Source organism: Xyrauchen texanus, chromosome 22 (genome assembly GCF_025860055.1).
Source record: "Xyrauchen texanus isolate HMW12.3.18 chromosome 22, RBS_HiC_50CHRs, whole genome shotgun sequence".
Taxonomy (NCBI): Eukaryota; Metazoa; Chordata; class Actinopteri; order Cypriniformes; family Catostomidae; genus Xyrauchen; species Xyrauchen texanus.
This window is the reverse complement of record NC_068297.1, coordinates 35,458,170-35,480,300: the sequence shown is the minus strand read 5'-3', so window position 1 is coordinate 35,480,300 and position 22,131 is coordinate 35,458,170. Positions and strand designations below refer to the sequence as shown.

Sequence of the window (22,131 nt, the reverse complement as noted above, 5' to 3'; positions counted from 1 at the left end):
ATGTGGTACTGTGGAAAATACATCACAGGAAATATTGGAATAATAAGAACCTGTGGAGCACCTATTCCAGCACAGGCAAGTGCCTGCGGTGGGACTGGCATCGAACTTCCTCCGCTGAGTTCAGAGCCAGTGGGCTAGGGAGGAAGGACACCCAGGGTCCATGACTTGTTGACTCAACTGGGGGAGTAGAGCGCATGTCTTCAGCTCAGGGGAGGGGAAAGGCGCTATGCACAAGAGATACACCTGGAAGCTGTTGTCACCATATTACCAACTTGCAGGTTCACCAACTGATCCCTGAAAGGGGTCATAGGAACCTTGGGCACATAGCCCGATCGGGGTCTCAGGATAACATGAGAGTCTGTTGGATCGAACTCCAAGTGTCGCTGACGGAGAGCGATTGCAGGTCCCAAACCCTCTTGATGGAAGTGAGTGCAATCAGGAGGGTCGTCTTCAAGGAGAGGGCCTTTAGATCGACTGATTCTAGCAGCTCAAACGGGAAGGTTTGAGGGACAATGGAGAGATCCCATGAGGGGAACTGGCATGGCCTAGGAGGGTTCAACCTCCAGGTGCCTCTAAGGAACCTGTGGCGGCTACATAAACCTTCAAGGCGGAGGGGGACAGCCACCCCTCCAGCCTGTCCTGCAGGAATGAGAGCACTGACCCAACTGCACACCTCTTTGGGTCTTCAGATTGGGAAGAACACAATTTGCAAATAAACACCACTTTAGGGCATAAAGATGCCTGGTAGAGGGAGGTTACCATTTAGATCTTCCTTATCCTGTCCAAGGGCCAGATGTGAAGTTTCCAGAGGTCTGGGCGTGGATGCCAGAGGGTGCCCTGTCCCTGTGAAGGAAGGTCCTTTCTCAGGGGAAATTGCCAGGGACGTGCTGTCATGAGGAGTGTGAGATCCGAGAGACAATTCCGAGTGGGCCAGTGGGGGGCCACGAGAATGACTTGTTCCTCGTCCTCCCTGACCTTGCACAGGACTTGTGCAAGTAGGCTCACTGAGGGAAATGGGTATTTGCGCAGCCCCCGGGGCCAGCTGGGGGGATTCCGTCAGAGAGTACCTGAGTGGGCAATGGGTGGAATCTCAGGAGGGAAACAGATTTACCTGTGCTCTGCCGAACAGAAGGGTTGCGATCTCTGCATGCAGGGTGGCTGTCTTTTTGGCCTGCACCGAGGTAACGCGGATGCCGCTGAAAAGGGCCGAGCACCTTGCGAACTGAATCGCGTAGCCGAGTCAAATGGTTCTGGCCAGCCATCGCGACGGGTTGTAAGTTCTGGGCAAGGGGCACTGAGGGGATGTTCACATGTGGGGCCTCCCGGCAGGGTGGAGCAGGTGATGTCACGTCATGGAGCATTGCTTTGAAGAAAAAATCTGTCTAAACAGATGCACCCTTCCCTCCTTTTATACCAGTATGTCTGGGGGAGAGGCATGCAAATTCTGTTCGCCAGTTCTCATTGGTCTTTTCTCAAAGATAAGAGGTAACCGAGGCTCTCAAGAGAGACCCCTAGTGACACTACATCGACACAACGTCGAGTGAGTGACAGAAGGGGAACTATAACATGTTATATAACTAAAGCATGTTAGTTTACATGTTAAATTAACAACTAAAAAAATAACATCAGCTGTGTGAGATTTTAAAGTAATGTCCTATGATTATTAAAAATTAGCATATATACTGTAGATGTGCGACAGCCAGACAGCTCCTGTCTGTACCTTTAACTCAACTGGTTTTGCTTTTTGTTTCTCAACTAGTTTTGCTTCAGGACCCATATTTTACATTGGAAATCAAGTGGTGACACACCATAGTAAAAACGCAACATGTATTTAATGTATCCTAGGTCGCATTTCCTTTTATGTTGCATAGTTTTGTTCATGGTTTCAAGTACAAGGACATGCATCAAGTCACATTATTTTTGTTGTTGATGTAAAAGTTTTTTCTCCCCCCTTTTAAAAATTGAAGAGCATATTTACTTATATGAGCACATTATTATCCCATTTATTTCCTAATTTCAAAAATTAGTGGTAGTGGCATAGTGGGCTAAAGCACATAACTGTTAATCAGAAGGTCACTGGTTCGATCCCCACAGCCACCACCATTGTGTCCTTGAGCAAGGCACAGGTTGCTCCGGGGAGATTGACTTTTTTGTTTTGTCTTCAGTCTTTTGGCTTGCACAAGTATTTTAATTTATGGCCGTTTTAGCAATGCGCCTCTTTCTTGCAACATTTTCTTCCTCTTGTGCTTCAAGCCTTTTATCTGCAGCACTTGTAGATGGCTGGCAGTCAAACTCCATCCTCCTCTCTTGGACTTCTTTTGTCATTGGGCCTAGTCTCTTGTTCCTGCCGAATTGATGTTGCTGCACAGCCTCCTGTCTACTGCCCCAAATTTAACATAATCCCTACTGAACATCTCTATGGCACTATGCTTCCTGGACTGCAAAGTATATTTCATGGATGGCAATAAATATAGCAATGTCCATGCTGGTGCTTCTGGTGTCTATGATGTCATCAGATTGAAAGACGATTCCACCAAGGGACATGGCAGCTTTTACAGCTTGGCACAGGACTGGATATTTTCCACTGATCTATATATATATATATATATATATATATATATATAACTGGATTGCTCATGATGTCACAACAGTGAAGCTACTGCACCGCCATCTTTGTATTCCCTAACATTCTGTATTCCAATGAGTTTCAATAGGAAATCATGTTTTGGTGAGTCATTTTTACCCATCCAGTCAATTTTAAAGTTTATTTAAGTCTGCATATAAAGCATCACAATGCAATTTTCCTATACACGTAATTCGTTTTTTACTTGGACTAATTATTTACCCCTGCTTATAAGTGTGAGCGTGTTATGTTACCCTTTATTGCAGCAGCATTACGTTCAGCGGTGCACGTGTTACCTCAATAGAAACATAGAGGTAAGATATCAGTAGACATTTTCAAAAATCTTTTGCAGGCTTTAAAGTTGTTATTCTGAATACATAATTATGCTTTGTAACTTTTGTTTACGTTGAACCTTCATTGCGGTTATTTTCTTCGGCTAAATTAATATGAGCTATGTAGCTAACGTTAGCTTAGGAAAATAACCACAATGAATAACAGCATAACTCACAAAATAGCTTTTTTGGTTAAGTTGAAAATCTACTTGCAGATCAACACCGGTGATACAACTGATGAATATAATGTGGGCTTGCATTAATTCTCTGTGTGTGATTTGTACTTTTTGCAGTGCATGCTTGAATATGGCCCAGCTCACAGGCATCATTTCTAAAGTGGTCAATTGGAATTGACGAGGAGAACATGGATATCGTAGACGTTAAACAAGGTAAGTTTGCAGCTTGGGTTTCAATAATCATTCAACTGAATGTAAGACAATACTAGAATCGGTTTGCAACAGGAGGAAAAGCTGTATGAGGAGACATTTGTCAGCCTGGCTTCACTGAAGAGCTGTTTTAACAGGTAAGAGAATAGACAACAATAACGGAGTAAAAAATATTATACCATCTGTTTTTATTTGCAATGAAGATACTTTTGCAACATGCAGTATAACAATAGTCTTATAAAATTACTGTGTTTCAGATAGTTAGAACTTTTAATGTTTATAGAAAAGTTGACCCAAATCATATACTCAACCTCATGTCCTTCCAAATCCATGTGACTATCTTTTGCAGAACCCCCAAAAAAGGTATTTTGTATTCCATATAAGGAAAGTAAATCGAATTCCATTAAGGTGCGTACACACTGCCAGCAACATCGCCTGCGACAGCGACTCCATCCCATTCATTTTCAATGAGAGCACAGTGACTTCCGGAGACACGAGCTGTCGCGACCGTTGGCAACTAGATGTGGGCGTGTCCAGCGACGCGACAAAGTTGAGACAAGTTCAACTTAATTCAAATGAAGAGCGACTTACGGAAGCAACAGCCAATAGGAGAGAAGACGGGAGAGCTCACGATCCTTCTCTCTGAAAGATGGATGAAAGGCTAATTCTAGCTGTTAGAAATTTTCCAGTGCTCTATGATATGTCTCTACCCACATACAAGGACATTTTTAAGAAAAATACTGCGTGGAAGTATCTGAGATCACGGGAATTTTGTGGACCCAGACAAACCGGCATTTGCATTTTCGCTGCAGATAAACAGCCGCTATGGCAAACATCACACCTTGTTTCTCATTCATCTTTGATATAAAGCATTTTATGTACTGATTCCATTTATATTTAGTCTTTTTCCTCCAAAATGTTTGTTTTTAGCGGCAAGAAATGTCAACAGCAATGGAATGACATCCGTGAATGTCATTTATAAACGTTACTAGGCAACCAGTAGTGGGAAAGCCCACTAGCGACTTCACCGCCAGCCACTGGCGACCTGCAGCGACAAAGTCGCTGACAGTGTGTACGCAGCTTTATATGGACAAAAACATTCGAGTAAATAGCTGTATGTAAGGTCTTGCGTAAGTTGGAACATACAGTTCACACTAAAGGCTTAGTTACTACTAGTTAGTTTGTAACTAAGACAGTGCTTAATTTGATTGCACCACCTGTTCTTAAGGCAAGACTTAACAAGTAGGTCGTAAGCTCTCTGTAAAGCGTAATCGCATAATATGACATTTACCTGTATTATCCAATAAGCAAATTTGCACACAGAGGTGTTAAAAAGCTGTGAAATTAAATTTGATCTTGTTAAGGTTGATATTCAAACCTTGTTTGTTCACGTAACTGTCAGCTGTAATAAATGATATACACATTAATATACGAACAATAATAAAAGTAGATGTAAATAGTATATTTGCCCTGTTTAAATAACAATATAAGAACTGTATCTAAAATAAATAAGGGGTGATAAATAAATACTAATACAACAGGCTGGAAAAACAGACATTTATTCATTTAATATCTTATATATATTGAATATGTTGAAACGACACCGGGCGACACATCCTGAAAACTGCACCGTTAGAACGGTTTAGTTTTTTCTCTCTCTCATAAATGTCAACATCATACTGTATGTCAAAATGATTGATGCCAGTCATGCAAAACATGAGCACATTGATGTCAAAAAATATCAGTCTGCTTTTTTAAGTCTTCCATAAATATTTAGTTTATATGTAGGGTTACATTCTACCTAAGTTTCATGGTACACCACTCAAATATTTAGTAGCACGTAAATTGTGACTTGGTGCCCATTTACGCCAGAACTAGGCTAAGTTGTAACTTGTGTATAGCTGATGTAACCGGCCCCTGATCTTTATATCATACTTTTTTTTTTACAAGCTTGCCCAGAGTTTTCCTAAGCCATTTGGAGTGTGATGCAGCACATGATGTTAGTTCAGCTTTCTGCAATGCACTGAGTATGAAGATGTAATTGTTGAATGGTTATAGGTTGAACATGTGTGTCTCAAGTTCCTTGAATGCAGAACCACCATGGAGTTCCAGAACTTTGTGGGGACAGAGATGGGCCTTGTGAGTGTGTGTTGTTGAAGAAATCTCTCAGCTGTCTTGCAGACTTTCAGGACAGTCTGACGGCCTGATAAGTCCACCTCAGGACTTCACGTCGATCAGTGTGTTCATCTTGAGAAGAGCTCTCGACACTGAGTGCTGATAAACAGGTAGTGCACTTAATCTTCTTCATGGTTGTTTTAACTGCAAAGCCTGCTGTACCCCACCACAGCCTCTTTGAACATGGATAAGCTGGGAAGACTTACAGTAATGTTTTTCTCTGTGTCTTCTGTTTCAGGCTGAACGTCACTTTGCCTGAAATGCCAATATGGCAGGGCGGAGGGCGGGGCCGGGTCGTGATCCTACACACCCGGTCCCGTATTAGGCTAATTATGCCTCCGTCCTGCCACAGCCAGCATATCAGAAGATGTTGCCTCCAGTGTCACTGTGCTATCTAGTGGAGAACAGTTGCCACTAGCTCTGATGGCATGTCTTGCTACCATTTTTTTGAAAGCTGATTTAAATTGCCTTGCTGTGGGATTGTTGTTAAATCCATTAGCAGATTTGTCCCCACATATCTTCAAATGTTTATTGTATTGTTCAGTTTAATAGTCAATTTTTGTGTGTACTTAGAAGCTTTTGTTATTGAAATATATATGTATGATTTGTGTATATGTCAATAAACCTATTTCTGATTATGATTTAATAGATCAGGGGATTGTTGAAATAAATAAATGCTAACAAGCTGGTATGTACATATCCAGACATGAACCGGATATATATATATATATATATATATATATATATATATATATATATATATATATATATACTGTATATACACACAAACACATACTGCATAGGATCTTGTGTGTGTGCGTGTGTGTGTACAACATTTTTATATTTGGTTCTTCTGAATTTATTCTGAAGAGGTACTGTCTAGTCAAATCTAGTCATTTTTATTAACAATCACTGATCTCAGTAATTCTAACTTTAAAACCTGTTGATGTGCATGCACCATCCCCCAGAACTGATGTCACTTTGCTTAAATGAGTTCACATTTACTATATGGTCTAGTTAAAAAAAAGAGTAAATAATGTTGACAAATTACACAGATGTATAATTTGTCAACCTTATGAACAATTTTTAACAGCATACTATAGAGTAAAGTCAAACCATGGGTGGGGGCAATGAGCATCAACAGGTTTAAACTATGAAGGAAGAGAAACGTTGCTTCCTGTAACAATCTGCAGATGTCACTTTTGGATACATTTGCTTTAAAAGGGGTAATTTATACACTTTGATGTTGTATTTTTACTATTGATTATTAAAGATGGGGATAACAACTCATTTGTGCTTAACTGGTACATAGTCTGTATAAATTACAACCTGTGGGCACATTTGTCACATCCTTTAGCGACCTTTGTTTCACGCTTAAACGCTGCACAAACTGCTGGCAGTTTAGAATTCTATGAGCAATCCAGTTATATATAGAGATCAGCGATATTATCCTGTTTCAAAGATAGAGACCCACCATGTCACAACATCTCCCTCTTTGAAAGTGGGCAGAGTATGGGCCACACAATACTGAACAATCACCTGGTGAGTGTGAGCATCAGGTGGCAGCATGTGACTCATAATTTGTGTGAGCTTCTTCAGTTCAAACCCAGTCTGAGAGTGCCCTCTCACAACATCCATGGCAGACAAACACTGCAGTGTCTTGCTCTGCAAAAGCAGCTTTTTCTGCAGGTATCTGGCACATGTAGTGTATGCCCTGGAGACTTGTTGAAGGAATGGCTTCAGCAGCTGAAACAGAGATCAACAAATATAATCTGTACATATTGTACATATAATCATATAAACCCAGCAGAGGCTCCAAATTACTCATTCTATCACCTCCCTAGGGAGGTGTTACAGGCACGTCCAGCTGGGAGGAGGCCTCAGGGAAGACCCAGGACTAGGTGGAGAGATTGCATCTCCACACTGGCTTGGGAACACCTCGGGGTCCCACAGTCAGAGCTGGTTAATGTCGCTCAGAATAGGGAAGTTTGGGGCCCACTGCTGGAGCTGCTGCCCCCGTGACCTGACTTCAGATAAGCGGTTGAAGAACTTTCGACAAAGACAGATGTTAAAATCAGAGAGAAATACGGATGCAGTGGGAGTTAGCCTTAAACTCAGCAAAAGTATTCCAATTCATTCTGAACTGATGTTGTAATACACTGAAGTTAGCTTGTGTGCTAACAAGCTTACCAACAGGTTGGGAAAAGTTGGTTTAACAGTATGGTGTAACGTTAGGAAAATATATCACGACACAATTTACTTACTGACAGACAAAGTAACTTGATTTGGAAAGTTAACATTACTGTAGCAACTAGTTACCTAAGGTTAAGTTAGTTAAAAAGCATTTCATCATTGGCAGCAAATTTACCTCAGAATTGTAGTACTGCGAAAAGTTGTCTTGATCCACGGAAAAGACGACGATGCTGTTATCTTGATTCTGATTGGCCAAAAGAATCATGGTTTTATTGAGAAAAAGGTCTAGATACGTCTATGGTCTCACTCCAGTCTAAGGGAAATTAGCCCATTTCCGATTCTTGTGAGGTTTATTGTGCTTTCAATTTCAATACTCTCAAGGGAAGCTTGGTTGTTGCACACGCATGCCAGAGAGAAGAGCAGATCACGATTGCGAACTGGTTCCGTTACACTCGTGCGAAAGTGCAGTTGAGAAGCCTTTAGCTGATTGCGAGATTATCATTAAATCTGCCTCTGCAGTCCTAAATAAGCTATCACTTTGGCAGCTGCCAAAATGTCTGCGACCCAGTCTGAATAGTCCTGCGACCCACCAGTTGAGAAACACTGCTCTAAATCACACACACACACACACACACACACACACACACACACACACACACACACACACACAAACACACACACACACACACACACTGTCTTATGTCAAACCACCTCACCTCGCTTCTCTCTGACATTTTCTCCACTGCATGTGTGTGTGGTGCAAGTTGACAAGTCTGACTGGCAGTCAAGGAGGAAAGGAGTAAGCATGTGCAGTTGAGATTCTCTGTCTGGTTGCATTTTTTTTCTCAATACTATAGATAAGCAAATGTACATGGTATGAAAACTGAAAATGTCTTGGTTTTCTTAATTTCTTTTTAGTTTATTATGCTTAAATATTGTCAAAATTCTGGTGAGTAAAAACAAAAATGTACTAGCCAATGTAGATTAATCCTCCAACGTGTCCATAGAGGGTTGAGTAATCAAGTAGTGTGTTATCTTTATCTGTCATTCGGTGGTGGTGCTAAATCACACCAGGCAGGGAGTGTTATGTTACAGTTAATTGTTAAAGAAGTTTAAAGTAATTAAAAGACAAATGTGTTTCATTTGAGTAGTTTGAAAAGTTTGTCTCCCCCTACTACTGGCAGTTCCAAAAACAATTCCTTAAAATGATCATGTTATCATGTGACTAATCAGGTGATCAGTGAAGAAGATTGTGTCATCCCATGTCATTTAGCTCTATTCACATGTGGCAGTGAATCAGCATCCATCTGCATTCATCTTTGGCCTTTGGTAGCTTCGTCACTGTTTTATTATTATTGTTATTATTTATTAATCTTAATAGTATTTGATTATATTGTAGTATTTCCAAATGTATGAGGACAATTGTGTATGTCAGCTGAATTCCCTCAGTAGATTGCATGGGAGCTTTTATGTTCCTTGTATTTCATTATAGCTCTTATTTGCTGGCTTATTTATTTTATAGGTCATAAAGAATTCTCTTCATCAGTAAAAGCCATCGTCTGGTAGTTTATAAAATACATTTGTAAAAATAATTTATTTCATGTACATATTGTAAATGGAAATTTTGTTTCCTCATTAAACTCTGAAAAGAGACATCCCATGTCTGTGAAGTCTTGAATATTGTGTGGTGGCTAATGCCTCCCAGTTTCCTACACAAGAACAAAGTAAATCTATCAAGAGGCTCAGTTGTTCTGTCAACACCAAAGCATTTAATCTAGGTTGAGGCTAGCATTACAATACAGATATTATGTATGTAAACCTAACAATTATAAAGCTAGATTGAGCTTACTACACAGTCATCTTCTGCAAAATAATTGTATTTTATCCAAACAATATATGCAACATGACCATATCATCTTGTGAACCATGCAATGCGTCAGCATCCTGCTATCGTGAGAAATGTCCCGCGTTTGTTCCTATTTCTGCCATTCGCTCACCAAAGTCAGTGTAAATGATTATGCAATTAATATAAACTTAGCTTTTTTGTTTAGAAAAAAAGGGAAAAAGGAAAAATAAAGTTCCCCTGTGACACAGAAACACACTCACGCAAGCAAACTCCACCTTCTCCCTCCCAGCATCCGCTGAGAGAGAGAGAGAGATTGAAATGGTAGAAGTCATTTACAACTGATTAAAAAAAAAAAACTGTTACCTTTCATGAGCACAAAAATTTATGTTAAGCAACATACGTCAATGTTCCTCTTCTCTGCAGACACTGTAGCGATCATGGTGGTCATGCAGTTGCCACCCAAACTGTCCCTGAGCACAGAGGTCATCATGGAGTTGCGGTAGGGAATGTGAGATCGATTCTTCTCCGACAAGGCTATGATGACCTAAGCCAGACAACAGACAGAGCCCACCAAATTGTGGTGTCATGAACACAATTTACCTCACTTCAAAATTTATTTGGGGGTGAAATATGACATTTCTATTTGAGATCTAACCCTAAACAGATGGTCACGATCATTTGAACAAAATGTATTCTTTACTCATAATCTATCTTTGCATAAACAACATCTATATGTAATAATTTCCTCCAACCTGCTCCAGATAGTGAAGGGAAAGGTTAATGTATTTGGCTTCAGTGAGGATCTGACCCTCAACACCTGTCTTTCCAACTCTTTCAGATCCAGCCAGGTCCACCAGGTGAAGTTTGGAATGTCGTACAGTGGCTGACCCCAGCACTTTGCTACACAGGTGAATGGTAAAGATGCAGTGTGATCGTGTAGAAGCCTGGTTCATGGGAGTCTACATGAAGGCAGAAACACACACAAGAGACCAGTAATAAGACCAACTGACAATAAAATGGTCTACAAATGTTAGATACTGCACATGCCATGTCCTCTATAATAAAGTGCAATGATCAAATTATTTTAATCCTCAGATATTTAAAGTGTCATAAACCCCATGACAATGTAATGTCAACAAACACTAAAACCCTAAAATAACTGTACAAATGACAATTTAAACAACTTTACTGCTCAAATAATACATGGGATGTAACTGAATTAAAGCAATTGCTTTTAAGAAATGATAAACTTCACATTTCTGCCTTTAAACCCCATTGCATTTTGGCTATACACAACGCATAATTTAAATTAATTTAAACCGACTGAAGACTCTGGGCTGTCAGTAAAGCATTAAACCTTCGATGTACAGATTCATGTGACAAAACAACATGGTGCCGATCACATCTGGTAAGAAACATAATTAACTTTCTACATTGAAACCTGTTTGAGTCAAAAGATTAGAGTCTCTAGTTTCATCCGATATGCTATTTTTAAAAGGGGGTGCACACGAATTTCAAGGTTGAATTTTTTATTGACTTCAAATAGTCATCAGAACTGAAGTACCAAGCAAATATACATGAGCCTAATGTGAACTGTAAACATAATTACAACATGTAACATCAATATGCTTCATAGCTTTAGAAAATATGAATAAAGGTCATTCACAATTGCGTCTGTCTCCATGACGTTAACCTCTGTATAAATGGAAAAAAAAAAACTCTCCCTCTCCTTTTTTTTTTAAATCGGGAGAGGCGTATAGAGCAAGATAAATTACACAAATATTTAATACAAATTTTACATTTAGATGTGGCATTTAACAAAATGTAATTTTCCATGTCATATTTTATAGTTTTCAATTTTAATTTCATAAATTTAAATTGTAGATGTGGCATTTGACAATTTTGGGGGGGTATATTTTATAGATTTGTAATTTTAAACTGCAGATTTTGTGTTCTGAATATTTTAGAGGTAAAATTATCTATAAGCTGAAGAAGAAATTAAATATTCAAAATTAAATATTGAATTAAACATTCTAAAATTCAAAAAGCAGAAAGTCAGATCCTACAGAAAATATGCCAGATGTCAAGCATTCAGGTTTCACAGGGAAAAGTAGAGGGTTTCAGAGAAGCCAAAATGAGCATTTTGATCACAGAGCTACAACGGCAATTCCAGCATTACTGACATGACAGTGAAAATGTAAAAAGTTAAATATATCAAGTACCCATGACCAGTATATATTGAATCATTTCAATAAATAATCATAGACACCTGCAGCAGATAGTCCAGACATCAGAAAATGTTCAGTTTTCTTCCACTTTAGATCGGGAAATGAACTTGCGATACAGAAGTGACTATAGTTGACATGATTAAAAACTTAGTGAATTGAAATGCACAATCCAGAAATAATACCAGCCACATAATATAGAAGGGTTGTCCTCCTAAGAACATGTAGTAATATTCTGTTTAGATTAACTGTTGTTTTCACATAAATGAGGAAAACCAGTCACAAAACTTGTAACTTTGAACTCTGAGACATTGTATGATATAACCATCAAGGCTGCATGATGGATTTAAATAAGATTAAAATTGTGATATGGCCTTGCACAAATACAAAGCCACTATGGGCTGCATTTTAAATATATAGTCTGAATTTACAGTTTCAGAAAGCGATGCGTGAGCGAGTGGCATCCTTGCGGGTGTAAAAGTAGAACACGCAGAGCAGAGCACAGTAATATTTATCATATTACAGTTAAAATCACAAAGTTTATCAAAATGATCTCTTCTTAAATGCTGGCTATAAATGCAGTAGCTTGTATCAAGTCACACACCAAAGCAATAGTCAATCATCTATCAGAATAATCATAGTAAAAGAAGGGGAGCTGATGGTTGTGATTCTCTCATTGACAAATTATTTGATATGAAGCATCCATAACGCATTTTCATGAGTGTTTAAAGTATAGAAGTGAGACCATTTGTTCATATCAACATAAGTTAGAATAGAACAAAGTATGAACTTATTTGAATGAATATTATTTTAGTGATATAATCTTAACCTCTGACACATTACGGACGTGACAGCGCTGAAACACAACAATGAAAAAAGATTTCAAACCATGAATAAAATTACACTTTGACATGTTGAAGCATCAACCAAAGATTATTGGACAATTAATCCCAAGACAAACCACTTGTATTAAAATTAATTGGAGAAATTGGAATATGGATATGGAGTAGAATATGGCGGGAGTAGAAGTAAGTCCCATCTTACAGGTTTTTACCAATCACCTTTAATACAGACATCACCTGTCAGTTACCTCAAGAACATGCAAGCCATAAAAATAGCATTTATAGTGTGATCTGAGGTAAGAAATCACAGTTTATATATTGTCAGATTTTACTGCTGATTTGAAATATGTTATTTGATTATAATCTTATCCAATAATTTTTTGATTTTGGTCTGTCCCCGTTTATGTAGATAGAAGCTGTACTTTTATGCTATGTAGGAATTTGATGCAGAAGAAAACTAAGAAAAATTTCTGGAACGAGACGTTTTGTCGATGTACTGACACTAGGGGTCGCCCTTGGAAGCCCCAAACACCTCTTCTTTGAGATATTTGAGAAAAGACCAATGGGAATTGGTGACTGGAATTTGCATGCCACTCCCCCGGACACAGGGTATAAAAGGAGCTGGCGTGCAACCACACATTCAGGTTTTGTGCTGAGGAGCCGAGACAGGGTCCCAGCCATTTCAGCGGGTAGTTCAATGTTGTGGTAGTAGGGACACAAGGAAACAATTTAGCAACAAGGAAACAATTTAGCAGAAGATACAACCCGCAGGGTTACCTACGGGCAACCAGACCATTTTGTAGGGCACCTACCCTAGTCAGGGCCTAGTTAGCACACAAGTTTCTACAAAAACTTGCCTGCCACAGGGCTAAGGAGGAACACAACTGGGAGTAAAAGTGCACGTCTTCACCTCAGGAAAGGGAAAGGCACTATGTACAAGCAGTACACCCGGCCAGCTGTCCTGGAACTTACCTGCTCATACCTGACAACACACAGGACGAGACTGGCTCAACCCGGAGGTTGTAAAACCTCGGAAAGGTGTTAGTGTTGCCCAGCCCGCTGCTCTGCAGATGTCTTCTAAAGAGGCACCATTGGTCAGGGCCCAGGAGGCAGCCACGATCCTAGTAGAGTGGGCTCGTAGCCCCAAGGGGGGGCGGTATGTCCTGGGCATGATATGCCATCGCGATGGCATCAATGACCCAGTGGGCTATCCTCTGTTTGGAGACAGCACTCCCTTTACACTGTCCACCAAAGCAGACAAAGAGATGCTCAGAGCTTCTAAAGCACTGCGTGCGATCCAAATAGATGCATAAAGCCTACACCGGATACAGCAACACCAAGGCTGGGGCAGCAGTGCTGGTTCACCATATGATCCCTAAATGGGGTTGTGGGAACCATGGGCACATAGCACGGTCGGGGTCTCAGGATCACGTGGGAGTAGCCTGGACCGAACTCCAGGCATGTTTCACTGATGGAGAATGCCTGCAGGTCCCCTACCCTCTTGATGAAAGTGAGCGCAGTAACGTCACTCCAGCCTCTCTTGCAGGAAGGAAAGCACTGACCCGACTGCACATCTCTGGGGGTCTTCGAGTGGGGAAGAACACCACTTAGTGAACAGATTCCACTTCAAGGCATACAGGCACCTCATAGAGGGAGCCCTGGCCTGAGTGATTGTGTCTACCACTGCAGGTGGTAGGCCACTTAGGTCTTCCATGTCCCATGCAAGGGCCAAACATGGAGGTTCCAGAGGTCTGGTCATGGGTGCCAGATGGTGCCCCATCCCTGAGAAATAGGGTCCTTCCTCAGGGGAATTCGCCAGGGAGGGGCTGTCGCGAGGAGTGTAAGGTCTGAGAACCAAGTCTGGGTGGGCAAGAAGGGTGCTACTAGGACGACCTGCTCCTTGCCCTCCCTGACCTTGCAAAACATCTGTGCAAGTAGGGTCACTGGGGTGAATGAATACTTGCAGAGCCCCAGGGGCTAGCTGTGTGCAAGCGCATCTGTGGCAAGGGGAGCCTCGGTCAGAGAATTCCAGAGCATGCAGTGGGAGGATTCCCGGGAAGCATACAGGTCTACCTGCACTTGACCAAATCGACATGGACATGTTGTCCATCCGGACCAACACGTGCTTGCCCTGGATCAATGGCCAAAGCCTCCACAGGGCGAGCAACACTCCAGCAACTCAAGGCAGTTGATGTGTGGACATTCCAAAGACTAGCGACTGAGCATCCGTTGAACACGGCACCCCAGCCACGCTTGGATGCATCTGTCCTAACCACGACGCACCTGGAGACCTGCTCTAGGGGAACCTTTGCCCATAGAAATGCTAGGTTGGTCTAAGGGCTGAAGACGGTGGCAGACCGGCGTGATGAGCTTGCGGTCTGCCCCGTGGTGCCATGCCCATCTTGGAAATAGAGTCTGAAGCCAGTGTTGAAGTGTTCTCATATGCATGAACACGAGCGGCGTGACTGCCACTGAGGACGCCATATGCCACAGGAGCCTCTAAAATAATTTCAGTGGAACCGGCATTTTCCGTCTGAACATTCTGACAGTTTAGCACCGACTGCGCACGCTCACTCATGAGGCAAAAAGAGATGCTCTGAATTGGGGAGAGCTTGCTCTTTTCCCAGTTGACCTGAAGCCCCAACCGGTTGAGGTGCCTGAGCACCAGGTCCCTGTGCGCACACAACAAGTCCCGCAAGTGAGCTAAAATCAGCCAGTCGTCGAGATGAGGATGTGAATGCCCACTTCCCTTAACGGGGCAAGGGCTGCCTCTGTGACTTTCGTGAAGGTGCAAGGTGACGCCAGACCGAAGGGGAGGACTTTGTACTGGTATGCCCAGCCCTCGAAAGCAAACCGTAGGAAGGGCATGTGTTGAGGTAGAACCGAGACGTGGAAATACGCGTCCTTCGGGTATATTGCCGTGAACCAATCTTGATGCCGGACGCTCGCTAAAATGCGTTTTTTGCATCAGTATCTTGAACGGGAGTCTGTGTAAGGCCCGGTTCTGAACTCGCAGGTCCAAGATTGACCGCAACCCGCCGCCATTTTTGGATACGATGAAGTAGGTGCTGTAAAACCCCTTCATCTCGGCTGATGGGTCAGGCTCTATCTTCTACAAAAAAATGCGATCTTCGCACGCAAGGCAGCAGCATTCTCGCCTCTCACCGAGGTGTAGTGGACGCCGTTGAACCTGGGTGGCCAAATTGGATGGTCCTGGTCAGCCACCGTGACGGGTTGGGGAGCTCATCATATGACTGGCCATGGGAATTTCAGAACAAAGATATTCCATTGTTCTTTAACACTCCACATTTAAAATTATTATACTAATCATGAGGCATGTTTCCGGATCACCAGCTCACATGAAGCTTCATTCATAAACATTTGACATGGACTTTGGACTTTTCTTATTTCACTACAATCCAAACACACAGCCATTTGTTGGATTATACTAAAAATATGGACAAATGCATCCTATGCAGATGATAACCCTGACTATTATGTTCTTCATAATGTGTAATGTATTATCCGTGTTAAAACTAACAAACTAATTAATAGGAAGACTTATCATAAATTATAACTGTAATGTAATAAGAAAGTACAAGTATTTGGTATGTAATTGATTGTCTCTTAAATTCCAGAATGATGGTGTGAAGTATATTCAGCTCTTTGCAGTTATAGTTTTCTTATGAAATTCATGATTTAAATGTCATACTTTTTGAGTGAGAAACAGAGAAAAAAACTCATAAATCACCTTCAGAAGGAGGGACCGAGAGAGGATCACATGTTGCCTGAAAAGCCGCTTCTGATTGGCTTAGAGCCTCTTTGGGGTGTGAACAAACCTAATGGGTTAAAAGACCAGCCTGGCCAACCCCTCTTTCTCTCCTCTGCTCTACGGCAGTTCTCCCTGGCAGAACATTTGCTGAAACCAGGTGCTTTCTTTAATATAATTTGTGTAACCCGATCTCAAATCACAGCTAATTAAACGAAGTTCTCAGGGTTTGTTCAAGGCAAGGTCTAAAGACTCACTCATTCGAGATTCATTTTTCTGTTACAGATAATTTTCCATTCATCTTCTGTCAAGGCTCACTTACAACCTGTGTTTATCTTAGTTTGTTTATGTGTTAGTTTAGTTTTTTGTTGTAGATTTGTTAATACTTGTTTGTATTAAGAGTTCACTGTGTATTTGATTAAATCATATCGGTCCCTTGAAATCTGCCGATCCTAAATGCTACATGCTCATCAAGTCAAGTGGTTTTTATTGTCATTTCAACCATATACAGTTAGTACAGTAGACACGAGACAACGTTCCTCCAGGACCATGGTGCTACATAAAACAACATAGGACAAACCCAGAACCACATGAGACTACACAGACTAAATAATATACCTATATAAAGTGCACGTGCAAATGTGTGCAAAAAGTACAGGACCAGTACATAGTAGTGCAAAAGATGACAGTTTCTAAAAATGTAAACATAACATACTATGAGATAGTGTTCTATGCACATAGCAGTTATTGAGGTAGCAGCCAGTTATAAATTGACAAAATTAAAGTGCAACTCAGGACATGTGGGTGTGTGTGTGTCAAACCAGTCTCTGTATTGAGTATTGAGGAGTCTGATGGCTTGAGGGAAGAAGCTGTTACACAGTCTGGCCGTGAGGGCCCGAATGCTTCGGTAACTCTTGCCAGACGGCAGGAGGGTGAAGAGTTTGTGTGAGGGGTGTGTAGAGTCGTCCACAATGCTGGTTGTTTTGCGGATGCAGTGTTTTTTAAAATGTCTTTGATGGAAGAGAGACCCCGATAATCTTCTCAGCTGTCCTCACTATCCTCTGCAGGGCTTTGCGGTCCGAAAAGGTGCAAGTCCCAAACCAGGCAATGATGCAGCTGCTCAGGATGCTCTCAATAGTCCCTCTATTGAATGTAGTGAGGATGGGGGGTGGGAGATGTGCTTTCCTCAGCCTTCGAAGAAAATAGAGACGCTGCTCGGCTTTCTTGGTAATACAGCTTGTGTTGAGGGACCAGGTGAGGTTCTCCGCCAGGTGAACACCAAGGAATTTGATGCTCTTGATGATATCCACAGAGGAGCCGTCAATGTTCTGTGGAGAGTGGTCACTCTGTGCTCTCCTAAAGTCAACATCCATCTCTTTTGTTTTGTTGACATTCAGAGACAGGTTGTTGGCTCTAAACCACTCCGTTAGCCACTGCACCTCCTCTCTGTATGCTGACTCGTCGTTCTTGCTGCTGAGACCCACCACGGTTGTGTCATCGGCGAACTTGATGATGTGATTCGAGCTGTGCATTGCTGCACAGTCGTGAGTCAGCAGAGTGAACAGCTGGGGGGCTGTTCCCCTGGGGGGCCCCAGTGCTCAGTGTGGTGGTGGTGGTGGAGATGCTGTTCCCGATCCGGACTGACTCAGGAAGTCCAGGATCCAGTTGCAGAGGGAGGTGTCCAGGCCCAGCAGGTTCAGCTTTCCAATCAGGTGCTGGGGAATGATTGTGTTGAATGCTGAGCTGAAGTCTATGAATAGCATTCGAACGTATGAGTCCTTTTTATCTAGGTGGGTGAGGGCCAGATGGAGGGTGGTGGCGATGCATCGTCTGTTGAATGGTTTGGACGATATGCAAACTGCAGTGGGTCTAGTGAGGGGGGCAGCTGGGTCTTAATGTGCCTCTCGAAGCACTTCATGATGATGGGTTTGAGTGCAACGGGACGGTAGTCGTTGAAGACTTTTTTGGCATGGGGACGATGGTGGTGGCCTTGAAGCACGTTGGAACGAAGCTCAGAGAGATGTTGAAGATGTCGGTAAGAACATCTGCCAGCTGGTCTGCACATCCTCTGAGCACTCTGCCAGGAATGTTGTCTGGTCCAGCAGCCTTCCGTTGGTTGACTCTATGAGACAGAGTTTTCCCTCACATCAGGCATAGTAAGACAGAGCACCTGGTCATTGGGAGGGGTGATCTTCCTCGCCACCACGTCGTTCTGCACTTTAAACCGAGCGTAGAAGTCGTTCAGTGCATCTGGAAGGGAGGCAGCTTTGTCACAGGCAACTGATGTTGTCCTGTTGTTGGTGATGGCCTGGATGCCCTGCCACATGCGCCGCACGTCACCGCTGTCCTGGAAGTGACTGTGGATTCTCTGGGCGTATGCGCGCTTTAGCTCTCTGATGGCCCGGGACAGTTTGGCCCTCGCTGTCCTTAGGGCTGCCTTGTCGCCTGCTCTGAAGGTGGAGTCTCGGGTCCTCAGCAGCGCACACCCCTCCGCAGTCATCCACGGCTTCTGGTTGAAGCGTGTGGTGATGGTCTTGGAGAAAGTGACATCATCAATGCACTTGCTGATGTAGCTGGTCACTGATGCTTTGTATTCCTCCAAGTTGGTAGAGTCGCCATATGTTGCAGCCTCCCTGAACATTTGCCAGTCAGTACACTCAAAACAGTCTTGAAGAGCAGAGATGGCTCCTGCTGGCCAGGTTTTCACCTGCTTCTGAAGCGGTTTTGTGCATCTGACGAGTGGTCTGTATGCTGGAATTAGCATAACAGAGATGTGGTCTGGCCCTCTCGTTGCAAAGTCCACATACTGATGGAATTTAGGGAGCACTGTCTTGAGATTTGCATGGTTGAAATCTCCGGCGACAATAAACAGTCCGTCAGGGTGAGCTTTCTGCAGTTCGCTCATAGCCCCATACAGTTCATCGAGCGCGTCCTTAGAGTTAGTGCTGGGGGGAATGTAAACTCCGGTTATGATAACAGTGGTGAATTCCCGTGGTAAATGAAAAGGTCTGCATCTAACAGTCACAAGCTCCACCAGCGATGAGCAGAAGCTAGAGACTAGCATAGAGTTCTTGCACCATTCCGTGTTGATGTTAACACACAAGCCACCACCACGAGTCTTACCGCACAGAGCTGCATTTCTGTCGGCACGAAACAAGGCGAGCCCGTCTAGCTGAATGGCGGTGTTCGGAACTCTGTCGCTGAGCAACGTCTCCATGAAAACAAAGATGCAGCAGTCTCTAAACTTATGTTGCGTAGCCTGCTGGAGTCGGATGTAGTCCAGTTTATTGTCCAGGGAGCAAACATTTGAGAGCAGGATAGACGGGAGAGCTGGCCGGCTAGGGTTTGTTTTTAGCCTAGCATGGACCCTCGCCCTCTTGCTGCGCTTCTTCCTCGCACAACACTTACGACGTCTGCTCCCCGGCCTGGTCTGGTCTCTGCAGCAAGCCGAGTTTGCGTAGTTGAAGTCCTCACAGGCGCTACCTCGTGTGTCTGGGCCACGATCACACCGAGGTAACGTTTGTGGATGGTTCGTGTTCTCACTGCGAGAACCTTACCATGGCAACGTTGCAGTCGTGGCTTTCCTTCCAAACAGGTATGCCACTCCAGCTGCCCCCCGCGTCGTTCCTTCCCACGGGATTGAGGATGACCCGGCTGACGATGGAGGCGATTTGTGGATGGCAGCGGGCTCGGTTTCGCCGGGTACATCCCCACGAACCATCCGCCCCCCCACATGCTCGTTGACTTCCGCCCGGGCTTGGGGTGACAGCGGCTCGCCTACCCTGGATAGTCTACCTATCCAGCCCCCCGAGCTGGATGGTGAGCTCGCGGCTGCATCGGAGAGTGTTCCGGCGTCTGACGCGGAAGACTCGTTTGGGCTGCCACCATCAGGTCGGCGAGCCCAGTCAGAGGCTGATGCCCAGATTGCTGACATGCTTTTCCGGGCTGCCATCAGCGTGGGGCTTGACTGGAACCCTCCGTCCTCCACACAGTCTTCGCGGCTGGATGATTGGTTCCTCGGGTCTGGGCGCCAGTCACAGCCACCCCCCCGGTTCCTTTCTTCCCGGAAGTGCATGATGAGCTGACGAGGTCATGGAGCGCACCTTTTACTGCCCGTAACCGACCCACTCACTCATCCGCTCTCACTACCTTCGACGGCAGAGCAGTCCACGGGTACTCGACGGTACCTGGCGGGATCACCTCCAAGGCCTGTAGGATGACGTCATCACTGACCTCCAAAGCCTACAGCGCCGCTGGACAGGCCACCTCTGCCTTGCACACCATGGCCCTCCTGCAAGTTCACCAGGCCAAGGCACTTAAAGATCTAAACTTGGGTAGTCAGGGCCATGAAGGTCACAGTGCGGACACTCGGGGAGGGATGGCCACCCTCATGGTTCAGGAACGACATCTGTGGCTGAACCTGGTCCAGATGCGTGACGTGTCTCAGCTGATTCTGACGTCACTGGACTTCCTGTTGCTGACGGCACGCTGCACGAGTTTGTTTGTCGCCTGCTTAGGTTGCTTAGCATTGCTTATTCTTATTCTCAAACGTTCATCGTTATATTCATTGTTCATCGTTATATCCTTTGTCATTTTACAGCGTTTCAGGTTTTTCTTTTCCTGTTTTTTCACATCTGCGGTACACAGATTATTGCATCGATCTCAAAGGACCGCTTATCAAGAACAACCAACAACAACAAACAATTTTGTGAGGGATTCACATCAATCTCAAACCCTCACCACTCAGGAACAGCCAACAACAAACAATTTGCGGTAAGTCATGGTATCCGCTCATGTTATTTCTTCCTGTATTGAATGTCACGTTTACAATAGCCTCCTCTGTCAGCAGTGAGGGATTCACTTGTGATAAATGTAAGAAATTAGTCAGGCTGACGGAGAAGGTTAATGAGTTAGAGACTCGCATCCAAACGCTAGTGGAGGTCAGTGAGAAAGAGAAGCCGGTAGATACTGTTTCGGATGCGAGTAGTACAGAGAGCAAAATACAGAGCCCCTGCAACAGGGCATTTGGGTGAAGTCTCGGTGGCATACTCGCTCAGCAAAGAGACACCACTCTCCCGTTCCTGTTAGGGTTTCCAATCGATTCTCCCCACTCAGTGATACACCCACTGAGAATCATGTTGAAAGAGCCCTTGTTATTGGCGATTCTATTGTAAAGAATGTGGAAATAGAGACTCCAGCCATTATTGTTAATTACATTTCGGGGGCCAGAGCGTCTGACATCAAATCAAATTTACAAGTGTTAGCTAATGCTAAATGTAGATTTTCTAAAATTGTTATCCATGTCGGCACTAACGAGGTCCAGCTTCGCCAGTCGGAGATCACTAAAGATAATGTTAAAGAGGTGTGCGAATTTGCAAAAACTATGTCAGACACTGTAATATGCCCTGGTCCCCTCCCTGCTTGTCGTGGTGACGAGGTTTATAGTAGATTAGTGTCACTGAATGGCTGGATGACTGAGTGGTGTCTGAAAAATATGATTTATAGACAATTGGTTTTTGGGGTAGACCTGACCTGCTAAAGAGAGACGGACTCCATCCCAAAAGGGAAGGTGCCGCACTACTCTCTAGTAATTTGGCTCATAGTCTTAATAATGATAGTATTTCACTAACTGGGGCACAGGTCAGGAAGCAGACAAACATCTGCTAGCTGCCTTGAGATGTCAAACAGGTCACAAAAACTACACATAGAGACTGTATCACCTAGATATCTCAAAGAGACT

At 43.4% G+C, this 22,131-nt stretch overlaps 1 protein-coding gene across 2 annotated transcripts in view; it reads right to left on the bottom strand.

Annotated features, from left to right (window-relative positions):
• Positions 1–22,131, bottom strand: part of kif6 (kinesin family member 6) — a 482,085-nt gene that overhangs the window by 413,891 nt on the left and 46,063 nt on the right. For both annotated transcript variants that reach the window (XM_052153424.1, XM_052153425.1), the window contains 2 exons: positions 10,308–10,514; positions 9,956–10,099 (listed from right to left, as the gene is read on the bottom strand). In XM_052153424.1, the coding sequence (XP_052009384.1) occupies positions 9,956–10,099; positions 10,308–10,514 (351 nt within the window). The remainder of the gene's footprint in view (positions 1–9,955; positions 10,100–10,307; positions 10,515–22,131) is intronic.